The sequence below is a fragment of the Emiliania huxleyi genome (assembly GCF_000372725.1).
Source record: "Emiliania huxleyi CCMP1516 chromosome Unknown EMIHUscaffold_183, whole genome shotgun sequence".
Taxonomy (NCBI): Eukaryota; Haptophyta; order Isochrysidales; family Noelaerhabdaceae; genus Emiliania; species Emiliania huxleyi.
In genome coordinates, this window is record NW_005200754.1 from 73,997 (window position 1) to 87,572 (window position 13,576).

Consider the following 13,576-nt stretch of genomic DNA (forward strand, 5'->3'; position numbering starts at 1 on the left):
TATTTTCTTGTCAATAACAAGGTCTGTGAACATACGACGTATTTTCTTGTCAATAGGCGCCCTCCGGCACTCCCACGCCTCACGGGGTCGCCCCTTGCCCGGGGGGCGAGGGAACCCGAGATGCGGAGCCTGTTGCCGTGGAAGCCAGCACCTGCACACACTGTCCTGCATGATGACTGCCTCTCAACCCACCGCCGAGGTAGACGCGGACGGTCGCACCGCCCTCCACCACGCCGCGCTTTCAGACGACACCGAGGTTCTCCGCCAGCTCGCTGCCGGCGGCGGCGACGTCAACAAAGCGGACGAGGGTGGGTGGGCGCCTCTCCACGTCGCTGCGAGTGCTGGCCGCTTGTCGGCGGTGGAGGTGCTCCTCATGAGCGGCGCAGACGTGGCGGCCTCGACGAGCGCGGGAGGGTCCGCCCTCACTTACGCGGCCTCCAAGGGCCACTTGGCAATCGTCGCAGCTCTGCTCGAAGCTGGCGCCGACGTGCGGCACGCAGATCGCGGAGGCTCAACACCGCTGCATCGCGCGGCCTCGCGCGGCCACATCGCGATCCTGGAGCGACTGCTGGCCGCGAAGGGCGCGCGCGCCGCCCAGGAGAAGAAGGACAAAATGGGCTTCACGCCGTTCCACGTTTCGGTCGTCGAGCAGCAGGAGGAAGCCCTGCTGCTCCTCGCGACGGCCGGCAGCGACGTCGAGACCGTCGACGCTGAGGGCGTCAAGGCGTCTGACTTGCTGCCCGATCGGCTTCGCGCTCAGCTCCTGGAGGGATGAAGCGAGTCGGCCCTCGAAGGCTCCGCGGTGCGCGGACGGGCGACGGGGCTGCTCATTTCGCTCTCTGCACGGACGCCTCTCTCTCCTCTCTGTGTGGCCGTTTTCCCGTTTGCGTGTCGGTCGAGCGGGCACAATACACGCTCGTATTGGGCGATTGCTCGAGTTCTGGGGTCGAGGCTCTGGCTGAGGTCATGAGAGGTGACCACAGCGCACAGGGCACAAACGGGTGGAAAAATGTCGGAATAGCCTTCCCGTTAACGGAGCCAGAAAACGGCTCGCACACCATGTAAAAGCTCTCAGTGAGCTCTCTCGAAGCCATCAGTTTTCGAAGCAACATCGCGATTGAAAAGTTAGATGTTAGTTATATGTTGCGTTACCAAAATCGCGTGAACGCCACGGCAGCGAACTCCGAACAACGACAATAGCGCAGGGCAGAAGACGGTGAGGCGGAGCAGACGCGCAGGGCGAGACGAGGGAGGGAGCAGGACTTCGCGGAGATCAGCAGGAGGATGTACGAAGAGATTAGGAGCAGCAGGGACCCGCGAGGGACCATGTGGAAGACGGCTAGTGCTAGTCCCCCATCGCGCATCGGGAGGACGACCCCGGCTAGTCGCCGACCACACCCACAAAGAACCCTGCACAAAGATCGCAAGGCCGGGGACCTGTTCCTTTTTACCCATCTAACAGTAGAGAGGTGTCCGTTTTTATTTATTTAACAACAATAGCGATCCAACAAGCGCTCAACGCAGGGTTCCGGCTCCTACCCAGATAGGGGGTCTGCGGGCACCGAGTCGCGCCAAAACGCCCTACCTACCTACCTATTGCGGGCGCCGACCGCCAGGCTCCGTGCCCCACCTACCTACCTATTCCCAGGCCGCGCAGCGAAGCGAAAAAATACCCGTTAGCCCTCTGTGAATAGGCTCCCAGCGCCCGCCGCGCCGGCTTGTACCGCGGTGCGGCACCCGTCTCGGCTGGCGTCCCGGCCGCAGGCGACTCGTCTGGCATGGCCCCGTTTCGCGGCTAAACGCGCCGTCTCCCGCGCGAGCGAAGCGGTTTTTTTACCCCCACCCCCCCAACCCCCCACACCACCGCCACCTACCTACCTATTGCGGGGCCCTCTGGGGCGGTCAAAACCGGACCTACCTACCTATTGCATAGGGTCCAACGGGTGCCGACAGACCCCCTATCTGGGTAGGAGCGGAACCCAGCGGTTCGAACTCCGCTCGATATGGCCTCCCCGGTGTTGTCGCCCAACCCTTCCGAGACGGAGGCGCTGCTCACGAATGAGATGGAGTCAGTCGACTTCGCATCGCTACTCGCGGACCTGGAGAGCATGCCGCATTACTAACATCAATCTGACATCAATGCGACCGTGGCTTCCATTCTGTCGCTTGGGTTTTTCACGGCGACCTGCTGGACCATGCAGGTGCGGACACGGTCAATCAGCGATACAAGAGTACAAGAACCGGCTGGATGAGGCACGGCGCTGGCGAAGGCGTGTGATGAGGCTGATGACGATGAGTAGCCGCACCAGCGCAGCGCAGCGGCAGTGTGCGACCAGGGCCGGTGGTAGACAGTGGACGTGGCGAGGCTGCTCTCTGAGCAGTGAACCCAAGCCAAGACGCAAGAGCATCATGAGTGTAATCTGGGTCATTTGTATCACAATATCACCACACCGCCACGCTCGCAAGACGCAACTCGCAAGGGCCGCCTATATAAGCGCCTAAGCACCCCCCGGCGCTTAGGCCGCTTAGGCGCTTAGGCGAGTGACGGCCGGCACCCCGGGGCCTGGCGTGCCTCCGCGTGGGCTGACACCTGGGAGAGCCAGGCGCGTCACCGCGCGTGCAAACCGACTCTCTCTCGGCTTGATCTATACGAACTCAAAACTGTCACACTCCCCCGTCGCCCACGCCGGCCCCCTCCCGCGCTCTCCTCCTCTCCCGCTTCCGCTCCGCCTTGCGCTCGGCCTTTCGCTCCGCTTTGCGCTTCGCTTTGCGCTCCGCCGTTGGGCTGTTGGCGGCCTCGCCCTTCCCCGCCTTTGTCTCCGCTCCCCCCTCACGACCGGCGCTCGGCGCGCCCGCGCCATCGCCATCGCCCGCCGCCGCACTCTCGAGCGGGTGAACGTGCCGAAATGCGGCGGCGCTCACGCTGAACAGCCGCAGCTCCGACGTGCTACTTGAGCCGCTCCGTCTGCGGCTCGGCTGAGGCGGCTCCCAGACACCAGGCTGCACCGCGGTCTCGAAGGTGCGCTCGAGCAGCGCCTGCAGCCGGTTCTGGCTGTGCTTCTCGAAGCCCGTCTGCGGCGTGCAGCCGGTGTCGGCGGCCCGCTCCGCCTGCCGCGCCTGCCGCGCCTCCGCCCGAGCGCTCTCCGCCTGGCGCAGCTCGTCGCCGGTGACAACGCACGAGAGGAGCGCCTCGCGCTGCCGGCGCTCCTCCTCGTCCTCCTCGGAGTCGGAGCTGCTGGACGCGAGGGCCGGCATGGGGCACACACGACGAAAGTCACGTATGCCGTGAGCCCCAGGGAGGAGGGTTGAAAGAGAAAGTCCAAACTTATCACATGAGAAACGATCCCACGACAGCGATTGTGGGGACTACATGAACCATATACCTACAACATGAACCGTATGTTAATTTTTATGAAATGAACTCGGGGGCACGGGACGCGGCACAAACGGGGCACAAACGCCAGGCTACAAAGACGGGGAGGCACGTAGTGACGCAGGGGAGTCTAGGCGACGGCGGCGTCCTCCGACGCCGCGGCGAGCCTGAGCTCGGTCGCAATCTCTTCCGCCGCCGCGAGCTGCAGCGCGACTGACATGCGCTGGGCCTGCAGCGAAAGCCACGACCGCGTCGACCAGCTCGCCTCGTCCTCGTGCTGCCGCTTCGAGAGCTTGTTGCGCACCTTGTCCTTCATCTGGTAGAACAGCCGTTTGACCGCGTTGCACCACCCGCCGAAGGTTTCAAACAGGTACATCTGCACGTCGGTGTCCGAGCGCGAGAGGGCGTGCGCGTAGTCCGCCTTCTTGTACGCCACATAGCCGCCGCCGTCGCTCGGCCTGACCGTATGTTAATGGACCGTTAAGGTAGGAGGCGAAAAAAATAAAAAACCGGCTGTCCACGAGTCGACGATGAAGGCAAAGCGCAGCGCGCAGGCCGCGGAGGTGCGGTCGCGAGAGGAGGCAACGGCCGAGGCGACTGCGGATGGCAGCTCGCTGGCCGAGGAGCTCGAATTTGAGGACGAATTTGAGGACGAATTTGAGGAGGAGGATGTGGTCGACGGGGCGGGAGAGGAGGCGGCAGAGATGGAGGAGGCGGAGCTGGAGGCAGCGGCCGCGGGCGGCGGCGGCTCCTCCTCAGCGGACATGCCCGACGACGGCCTCAACCCCTCCATTGGGGGCCGCTTCTACCGCGCGGGCGATGCCATCGAGGAGGGCGAGGAGCTTCGCGTGGATGCGGTGCCCGTTCCGAGATCTCTGCAGACACATCCCTGACACGCCTGCCTACCTGCTGGCCAGCAGCAAGCTCTCCGCACCGCTGCCTCTGGGACGGTTCCCGGACGCGCGCCGCACAGCCCTAACCCGCATGCCCGCGGCCGGCAGTCAGCGTACGACATGCTGCACCGCGCTCGCCTCGAGTGGCCTTGCCTCTCCTTCGCGGTGGTGCCGGACGCGCTGGGCGAGGACCGCGCCGCGTTCCCGCACACGGCCTACTTTGTCGCCGGGACGCAGGCCGAGGCCCGCGGCCAGAATCGGCTCCTCTGCCTCAAGATGAGCGCGATGCACCGGACAAAGCACGACGACGAGTCTGGTGCGCAGACGCACGCGACACCTCCCTGCACGCCCCACACGCCGTGGCAGACACGCCGTCGCAGACACTTGCGACACGTTCCGAAGCACTTGCGAGACGCCTCCGGCGCACGCTCGAACCACGTGTCGAGAATCTGCCGACCGCCTGGTCGCTGCCTGCTAGAGAATTCCCAGGCAACGCCATGCCGTCGCCAGCACTCGCCCGACCTCGCCAGTCCTCGCCCGCCTTGCCACCGCCTCCGGCGCCGCCCTCGCCTCCCAACCCCCCTCCTCGACCCGCAGACCCCGAGTCGGACGACGAGGAGGGCGCGGACGAGGACGCTCTCCTCGAGTGCCAGACGATCGCCCACCCAGGCTGCGTGAACCGCCTCAAGCTCATGCCGCAGGCGCCTCGCAGCCGCCTCGCTTGCCGCCTCTCTCCTCCCTGCAACCTCTCTCCTCCCTGCCACCCCTCTCCCCCCTCTTAATCTGTCATTAGACCAGTTATACGTGTACGACGCCACCGCAGCGGGCCCCTCCCCCCTCCCTCCCCCTTTCCTCCCTCCTCCCTCCTCCCCCCTCCCTCCCCTCTCCTCCTTGCTTGCCTCGCCAAGGCCTCGATGAGACGCTTGCACACACCCGTCGATGTGGCCTGCCCCCAGCCCTAGCCAGCCGCCGCCGGAGGAGCACGCCTCGCCGACCCGTGTCCGGACTGCTCCCCGACAGGCGCCCCACGTGTGCGCCACGTGGTGCGAAGACACCTCCGTCCGGCTGTGGGACCTCTCCCACCAGCTGGGGAACCTGCACGCGCCGGGTAAGGGCGGCGGCGGCGCTTCTGCGCGCGGGGAGCCGCTAAAGACGTTCGGCGGGCACGGCGACGAGGGGTACGCGGCCAAGAGGGTCGGCGGTTGCGTGAGGTGGGAGGTGCGCCTGCCCAGAGCGGCGGGTCGCGAGTAGGTACGCGCTAGACTGGTCGCCGGTCGCGTCTGGGGCGCTCGCGTCGGCAGACTGCGCGGGCAAGATCCATGCGTGGCGCGGCTCGGCCGGCGGCGGGTGGGCGGTGGACGCGGCGCCGTACGAGGGTCACGTGGGGTCGGTCGAGGACGTGCAGTGGTCGCCCGTCGAGGCGGGCGTCTTCATGTCGTGCGGCGTAGACTCGAGCGTCCGCGTGTGGGACGTGCGGCGCAAGGGCGCGCCGAGACACTTCCGAGACACTTCCGAGACACTTCCGAGACAGTTGGGAGTTGGGAGACACTTCCTGCCACCCACCGCCAGATTCCTCCGGCCTCCACAGCCAGCCACCGGCGCTGCCCGACGCCGCTGGCTTCCCCTACCGCCCCACCCACGCCCACGGCACGCCAGCGACGCGCTCGCGACACGTCCGCAGGCGCGTCGGCGATCACAGTTGACGAGCAGCACGGCGCTGACGTCAACGTCATCTCGTGGAGCAAGCAGGTCAACTACCTGGTTGTGTCTGGCGCCGACGACGGCTCCTTCCGGGTGGCGGCCCCGCCGTCGCCCCGCGCGCGTGCGACACGCACGCAGCCGCTCACACACACCCGCACCATCCTCCCTTCTTCGTGGCGCGAGCCCCACGGGCGCTTGCTGTTACGAGTGGCGCCTCCTCCTCCCCGCCCCTTCCCTCAGGTCTGGGACTTGCGTTCGATTCGCTCGGGGGAGCCGGTTGCGCTCTTCACGTGGCACCGCGGCCCAATCACCTCCGTCGAGTGGTCGCCACACGAGTCGTCGACTATCGCCGTCGCCGGCGCGGACGACCAGGCACCACCGACAGAAGACTTCCGCACCGCGCCTTGCTGCACACGCCCAAAAGCCGCCGCCGCCGCCGCCCGCCGCCGCCGCCCGCCGCCGCCGCTTGCCGCCCGCCGATTGTTCTCCTCAGCGGCCGCCTCGCTGCCGACCAGGTCACGCTCTGGGATCTGGCGCTCGAGGACGACCCCGAGGCCGACTCGGCGGCGCGCGGGCGTGACGACTTGCGTGACCTGCCGCCGCAGCTGTACTTTGTGCACCAAGGCCAACGCGACATGAAGGAGGCGCGCTGGCGGACGCACGCACGCCACCTCTCCCCGTCATCTCCCTGCCCTCCGCAGACGCCGTACCACTCTCGCCGCCCGACCCCTCGCGGCTGGTCTCGCCGCCGCCGCCCCCTCCTCCCCAATCGCCGCTCGCCCCCTGCCGCTGCCAGGTCCACTGGCATCCGCAGATCCCGGGCGCCCTTGCCTGCACGGCTGCCGACTCCTTCCATGTCTTCAAACCGGCCAACTTTGGCGACGGCCAAAAGTAGCGGAGTGCTGTCTCGCACGCTACAGACGGGAGAGTATATACACTTCCTACTTATGACACACGCGTTCATACGCATAGCGGACAGCGCGCATTGCGGTGCGGTGTGCGGTGGCGGGTGCCGCAGCCGCGGACACCACAGCCGTTCCGATGCTCGTGTGTTTTCCACAAAAACTGATGTTTCGACACTTGCGACTTGGATCACGTTCACGACCCCCCTGGCCGCGCGGCCTGCCCCACGCTGCGCGCCCCCCGTGCAGCTCCCCCACGTTCAGATTTTAGAGATTTCAGTCACACACGTGTCTCTTAGTTTTCGGTGATGTTTCAGTCCCCCGCCTGCACGCTCTCAGGCACCACACGACCGCCCGCAGTGCGCCGTGCCAGCCCAAGGCCACACCCCCGCCTTTCGCAATCAGTGACGTCCGCTCTGCGATGCATCAGGGGCATGCACCCGGGTGGATGAGGTGCGGGGCCACCAGCCCTCACCACCACACCACACCATTACCATGCTAGAACGACTCGCTGTGGAACCGGAAGCCCGCGCCAGCCCTGCTGCACTCCGCCTCAACCTCTGCCGCAAGGGCCGCGCCCCCGCATACAAAGACGCCCACCTCCTCGCCGCCCCCCTCCGGCTGCTGTCCGGCAAGGCTGGCCAGGAGGAGGGGCCAGCTCGGCCGCTCGCGCGCCACCGCGATGCCAGTTCGCGCGCGGAACGCGGCCGCCGCCGCATCGGCGCCCGCCCGCCCCCCCGTGAGGTGGACGGCGAGGTGCACTCTGCCGCGGAGCGAGTACACCTCGTCGCCGAGCCAGTCGAGCCAGGCGGGCTCTCGCGTGGTCCACACAAGGTGGCACTGCGCCAGGGCGGGGCCACTGCTGCCCGCGCCGCGCCGGGACGGGTCCTCCTCCTCCTCCGCCGCCGCCGCCGCCGCCACCTCCCCCGCCTCCTCGTCCGCTAGCCTGTCCGTGGTGCGGGCGAGCGTGCGAAGGACCGAGAGGGAGGGGGTGACGCCGACGCCGGCAGAGACGAGGACGACGCGGCGGTAGTTGCGGTACCGCTGCGCTGGCGCGCCATACGGCCCGTCGATCCTCACGCTCCTCAGGTCGCCGCGGAGGGCGAGGCCCCTCAGCGCGTCGGTCCAGTCCCCCACGCCGCGCACCTTGAGTCGGAGCCGCGGCTCGCCTGGCGCGCTTGCGATGGTGAAGGGGTGCCTACGTCATGAGCGCACCGACGTCAGGCCGTGAGCATGTGTCCGAGTCCTGGGCACACGGCTCGAAAGAAGAAGAGAAGAAGCAAGTGTGAAGAGAGAGTGAAGGTGTCGAGAGGCTTGGTCCGGAGTCACGGGGCTGTACCTAGGTGCTCCACATCTAGGAGGGGCGCTCCACTCGTGCCGCGCGATCGCGGCCACGTTGAGCTTGAGGTACTGCCCCGCCACGAAGGAGAAGGCGGCGGGCGGGGCGAGCTCAATGCTCACCGCGCCTCCGCCGTCGCAATCGGCGCGCGCGACGGCCACCTAGGCGGAGAACGCGCCGACATGACACGAAATGCGATAGGTTTGCGCGTGGTGGCCACGAGCGCCGCACCTAGAAGACTGGTGCTGGGGTAAGGGCGTAGACACGCCCTTAGCTGGGGGGTGAGTGTTCCCTGCTTCCGGCTACTGCATGAGCTAGGGCCTGAGAGACCTCGCTGGAGCCGAGGCATAGCGGCGTGATTTCGGACCTCCACCACCCTCGTCATGTCCCGGGCTGTTGTGGCCTCAACCCTAGCCGGCCCGCTGTTCCTAGGGTTGCGCGAGCTGTCCAAAGCTGTCACAGCTAGGGTTGCAAGACCTCAAAAGCCGGTCATCCACCACCCGAAAGTGGCCGCCCTCCCCTCCAGAGCGCCGCCACAGCCGTCGTGCAAAACGGCCCAACCACCGACACGACTGCCACCCGTCCGGCGGCAGGCATACGCTCTGAGGCCGTAGAATAGCGACGGCTGCGTCTAGCTCTTTGCGCGGGTCAAGTGTACCTGGCCTCCCCTTGATGGTCCTAGGCGGGCTTCTCCACAGGAGTCGATCTTGGAGAGGGGCAGTGCTCACTCACTCTGCACTCTCTGGTCGGCCTGCTGTACCGACCCGTCGTGGCTACGCCCTTACAACCATACGCACAAAAAAACCCGGACTCGATCGAGTGTACTGTTGCTCTGGGAAAGCTCGCGCGCCAGCGCGCACGCACCACCCTCTGCCACCCTACTGCCTCGAGCGGCCCCATGGCACATGTCACATGGACATGATATTGGGAGAGTGTGTGCGCGCGTTGTCATTAATAAACAAACAGACAAGCCCGCTGCTAGTGAACACAATTGTGTCCTGCCGCGGTGGTGTGAGTGAATGCACCATGAGCCCCCCAACCCCCCCCGAAACCTGACGAGGCCTGTACGAACGCGTTGGCCCCGGCGCGGCCTCTCTCCAACGTTGTCGTTCGCGTTCTCGCTCGTGAGACCAGCACCTCACAGAGACCACTATCCCGCCACATATGCTGCACGGCGGCGACCTCCCGTCGCTTGCCGCCTCGCTCGCCCTCGCCGCCCTGCTCTCCGAGTCGCTCCTCGCCCAGCGGCGGCTGCGAGAGATGGCCGCATCGCCCGCGGCGCTGCTGCTGCTGCTCTCGGCCGCCGGCATGGCCACGCAGCACCTCGCCGCGGAGAGTGCCTGCGCGGCCTGGCTCAACCCGCTCGCAGCCCTCGACCTGCACCACTGGTCGGGTGGTGCGCTGCTCGCGCCGTGGCTTGGAGCGCTCGCGGCCGCTGTGTGGGCGGGCAGCCTCCACCCGACGCCGCTCGGCGCCGCGCGTGCCGTCGCCGTATCGGCGGGTGCACTGCTGCTCTGCGCGACGGGACGCCGCTGGGCGCCCCGCGCCCTGACGCCGCACACGGCGGCGCTTGTCTGGCTCCTCTCTGTCGCTCACCTGTTCGGATGCGCTCTCGACTGCAGCTGGCGCGGAGGGAGGTGCGCCCAGGCCTCTCGGCTGCACCTCGGCTGCACCTTGGCTGCACCTCGGCTGCACCTCGGCTGCACTAAGCGCGCCGCTATACCTCAGCCACACCTCGGCCCCAGCTTGCTCCTCCATCCTAAAGACTTCCCCTCACGAGCAGGCTCCGCCGACCGTCATGGCGCTCCGCCGCCGACTTTGCGCGACGGATCGCCGTCTCGCTTGCCTACGTCGCCCCTGCCGCCGTCCTCATCGTGCTCGCCTCGTCCGTGTGCCTCCTCGTAGCCTCCTCCCTGCTCAAGCTGGTGGGCCTGCGACCCGAGAGGCTGCGGCCTCTGGTGCTGTGGGGCGCGCTGCACTCCCCCTTCTGGATCGTGCATGTTGAGACGCGCCGCAGCTACGGCGGCCACGAGCGCGCCGTCGTGGGCGGGTACGGAGGCAGCAGGCCGCGTGGCTGGCGCGGCGCCGCCGCCACCACGCCGCCGCCGCTGCTCCCGCTCACGACGGCCGAGTGGGTGCTGCCTCGCGTTGGGTATGGCGCTTCTGGGCGGCGGGACGCGCGGAGGGAGGAGCCTGCCGCTGCGTGGCCATCTGCAACCCCGATGCGCGGGAGAGGTAAGGAGGAGGAAGAGGACGACGAGATGCCGCCGCTCGAGCCGATACCTTTGTAGTAGAAAGCATGGTTATGTCCTGGCGAGGTATTCCCAGATCCCACACGCCTCTCGCGTCTCGGACTCGCCTCTCGGGGGTTTTATGTATGTAAATAGTGAGACGATTTAGGTTTGGGGCAGAGCCGCGAGTGGGTCGTGGAGGGTCGTGGTACGTGTGGAGGGTCGTGGAGGGTCGTGGAGGTCGTGGAGTGGCGAGTCACGCTCAGGCGGACGTGTGCAAGTGTGCAATCAGCATCGACGCCGTCGCCGGACGCGGCGGCGAGGCAGCAGGCACACGGGCGCCGGCGTGGCGCGTCGGCAGGCCCACGAGCGGATGCGCGACGAGCGCGCTCGGGAAGCGGCCGCGGGCGACGCGGAGCTTCCGTCCGCCGGAGGACGACGCGTTCGAGATGGCGAGCGCCGTCCACGTGCTGTAAAAATCATTTTTAATTTTATCGGGGGGAATCAACCCTGCTGGGCGAGCCGACCCTCGGCGGAGGGGGGGGGGGGGGGGGGCGTGAGCTGCTACACCAGCGTGCAGCGGAATCGACCCTTCCAGTGCTCAAGTGCTCAAGCTCGTGCCTCGTGCAGCGAGGCTGGAAAGTGTGAGGAAAGCGGACGTCACCCGCACGGCAGCTCTGGCGGAAACGTTTCGCAATCGGCCTCGGCGCGCCCTCGCAGTACAACTCCGCACGGCAAGAGAGCCCCGCGTCCGCCGTTTCGTGCCATGTTCCACAAGGCGGACTGGACACAGCCACAGGTCGGAGGCCTCCTCTCGCAGCTTATTGTGCGCGAGGAGGCGACGCTCCAGCGCGCCCCGGACCGAAACCACAAAGTGCGCGCCAACCACAGAGAACTGTCAATGCACGCACGTCAAGAGTCGTTTTTTAAGGAAAGGCACGCCCTCGTTGCAGGTCCAACACATATGGGATTACCGGGTCATCGAATCGAGGCCCTCCTCCTGGAAGGCGCGGCTAAGAATGTCAAGCTGACGCACCCCACGAGGTGATCCGGTTCCAGCTTCCTTTTCATGTGATGTAATAGGACGTGCCGCAGGGCCGGCAGCATTCGTCGACCATTGACCTCTCCATCAATTCGGGAGACGCCGGCGTCGCTCCGCGTGCGACGCGCTCACAGATGATGCACCGGCGGAAAATGGACAACTGCTTCACGGCGCTCCAGCGGTCAGCGGCTGTGGATGGCGGCGGGGGGCGGCATGCGCTCACCCCGGAGGCCTACTCGTCGTTGCACCCCACATACACTTCGAGCGAGCGCTTTGCCACACGCACTTCGAGCGAGCTTATCGGCCTCGGCAACGATGCACTCGGCATCGGCGCGTCGAGGCACCTATTTTCTTTCATTCAGGGCCATTCGCACCGTACTACTCACAACAATCGCCCCGCTACAGATATGCAAGAGACAACACGACAAAGCAGATGTTCGCAACCACGCGCAACAATCCGGACCGATCGCTTGTCGAGGCGCGGAGGCATGAGCGCGATGCCGCGCCAGTTCCGAACCCACTCCTGCCCTGGGAGAGGGCAAACGTGCGGCAGTCGGCAGAGAGCGAGGCGGACACGCAACCTTACCGCGCCAAGGATTCGGCCTTCTGCCGACGGCCAAACGACGAGCCGGTGCCGGGGTCGCAGAAATTATCTCGTCGAGCGGGCCACTTGTGACGCCAACTTACTAATGCGTAATGGCATTGGCCATTGGCATTGCGCATTGAGGACCCGCATTGGGGCGCTTTCATGCAGCCACACGGCACAGGCCCACAGAGACGGACGTGACATCCCCTGCGGAGCGAGCATGGGCTCAGCCCCTCGGACGTGCGTGAGACCGAGAGATAGCAGATAGAGATTACGGCTCTATACGGGGGAAGGACCGTGAGTTGACGGAAATCGGAGGACGCGACCCACTTCGCCACAGACGGTCCCGCGCCTCGCCGCTAAATTTGCGGCACGCCCCGCACCGTCCGCTGTGCAGCGGTCTTTGTCCGGAGTGAATACTCCAACGCGCTCGTCGGTGACGGTGTCCTCCAACCTGCGCCGCGCTCGGCGTAAGCCGTAACCTCGACAGCGCGCCTTCGGTGGCATGCATCTCTTTGCGACAGAAGCCTGGAGTGAAGCTCCTCTGCTGCTCACACACTCTGCACAGATGGCACAGCCCACTATACGGCTGCCACAGCTGTCACAGCGATGGGCTCGCCCTCACTGGCCCTCAGTCACTTGTGCTGCGCGAGGCTGCGGCTTGTGTGTGAGCGACACTGCGTGGCGACTGCCGGCACACTGTGAGACCATTAAAACCACGCTACCAGCGCTTGGTCACATCATCCCTGAGGTCATATCCTTCTCCTCTGTTGATGGCAACACTTGTCTACTCGCTGGATCCGAGCAGGAGGGCTTGATGGCGCACAACCCCTGTGCTGTCGCGAACTCCCCCGCCGTCCCGGGGGGGGTCCTCTTCCCCTTTAGAGTTATACGGCGCGGAGGGACTGTGTGTGGAGTCGGACGCGGTCGAGCGCAACGATCTGGGGCCTGCCAACAAACAGGAAAGCTCTGCTTTGTGCGCGAGCGAGCTCTGTTTGTGTACACGACACTGACATAAGAGTGAGGCGCGGCCTGCCTCTCACCACGACTTGATGAGCGACCGCCACGCCTGAGTGAGCAAGAGAGCGCTATCCACGTCCAAGTCGGCTGGCGCGGCCGCCTTTGCGCTCCCCCACGCGCGCGTGTTGCGCTCGGCCCCCGCCACCTCTCGCGCCGCAGTCGAGGCGACGGCGCTGCGGCCTGATAGCGCGGCACCACGGCGTGACATGATGCCGTGGCGGAGACAACTGCTGTGGGCGTGCCAAGCTGCTATGAGCGTAGAGTGACTGCGATAGGTAGCACACCACTCGCGAGGTCGAGCAGCCCGATCCAGTGCGCTGAGAAGACACGCGGCGTGCCCGCGGCCATCAGCGTGTAGCGGCAAGGCTGGACCGACCCCAAGACATGCGCCTGGCCCGAGATGAGCCGAGATGAGCCGAGATGAGCCGAGATGAGCCGAGATGAGCCGAGATCAAGGGGGCTGACCCCAGGACGTGCGCCTGGCGCCGC

The 13,576-nt window shown here is 66.3% G+C and overlaps 5 protein-coding genes across 5 annotated transcripts; 3 read left to right on the forward strand and 2 right to left on the reverse strand.

The window, feature by feature from the left end:
* Positions 1-169: 169 nt before the first annotated feature.
* Positions 170-775, forward strand: EMIHUDRAFT_232593 (hypothetical protein; the record flags this gene model as incomplete). Its single annotated transcript, XM_005782988.1, has 1 exon — positions 170-775. The coding sequence occupies one exon, from the start codon at positions 170-172 to the stop codon at positions 773-775; it is 606 nt and encodes a 201-aa protein (XP_005783045.1).
* Positions 776-2,664: 1,889 nt separating this feature from the next.
* Positions 2,665-3,255, reverse strand: EMIHUDRAFT_113155 (hypothetical protein; the record flags this gene model as incomplete). Its single annotated transcript, XM_005782989.1, has 1 exon — positions 2,665-3,255. One exon carries the CDS (start codon positions 3,253-3,255, stop codon positions 2,665-2,667), a length of 591 nt encoding a protein of 196 aa, XP_005783046.1.
* Positions 3,256-4,374: 1,119 nt separating this feature from the next.
* On the forward strand, positions 4,375-6,620 carry EMIHUDRAFT_72572 (hypothetical protein; the record flags this gene model as incomplete). Its single annotated transcript, XM_005782990.1, has 6 exons — positions 4,375-4,659; positions 5,233-5,444; positions 5,518-5,737; positions 5,923-6,060; positions 6,208-6,305; positions 6,461-6,620. Coding segments are annotated over 6 exons (1,113 nt in total), but the record flags the coding sequence as incomplete, so codon positions are not given.
* A 747-nt stretch (positions 6,621-7,367) lies between these two features.
* EMIHUDRAFT_232597 (hypothetical protein) lies at positions 7,368-8,593 on the reverse strand (the record flags this gene model as incomplete). Its single annotated transcript, XM_005782991.1, has 5 exons — positions 7,368-7,484; positions 7,632-7,709; positions 7,848-8,067; positions 8,242-8,369; positions 8,576-8,593. The coding sequence occupies 5 exons, from the start codon at positions 8,591-8,593 to the stop codon at positions 7,368-7,370; spliced, it is 561 nt and encodes a 186-aa protein (XP_005783048.1).
* A 705-nt stretch (positions 8,594-9,298) lies between these two features.
* EMIHUDRAFT_423940 (hypothetical protein) lies at positions 9,299-10,611 on the forward strand. Its single transcript, XM_005782992.1, has 2 exons — positions 9,299-9,845; positions 9,992-10,611. Exons 1-2 carry the CDS (start codon positions 9,373-9,375, stop codon positions 10,497-10,499), a joined length of 981 nt encoding a protein of 326 aa, XP_005783049.1. The 5' UTR covers positions 9,299-9,372; the 3' UTR covers positions 10,500-10,611.
* Positions 10,612-13,576: the final 2,965 nt, after the last annotated feature.

Excerpts from the sequence above, each read along its gene's own strand:
- EMIHUDRAFT_423940 (XM_005782992.1), top strand. The coding sequence starts at position 9,373 with ATGCTGCACGGCGGCGACCTCCCGTCGCTTGCCGCCTCGCTCGCCCTC. Across the intron at positions 9,846-9,991 it reads TGCAGCTGGCGCGGAGGGAG|GCTCCGCCGACCGTCATGGC; the intron begins GTGCGCCCAGGC and ends CCTCACGAGCAG.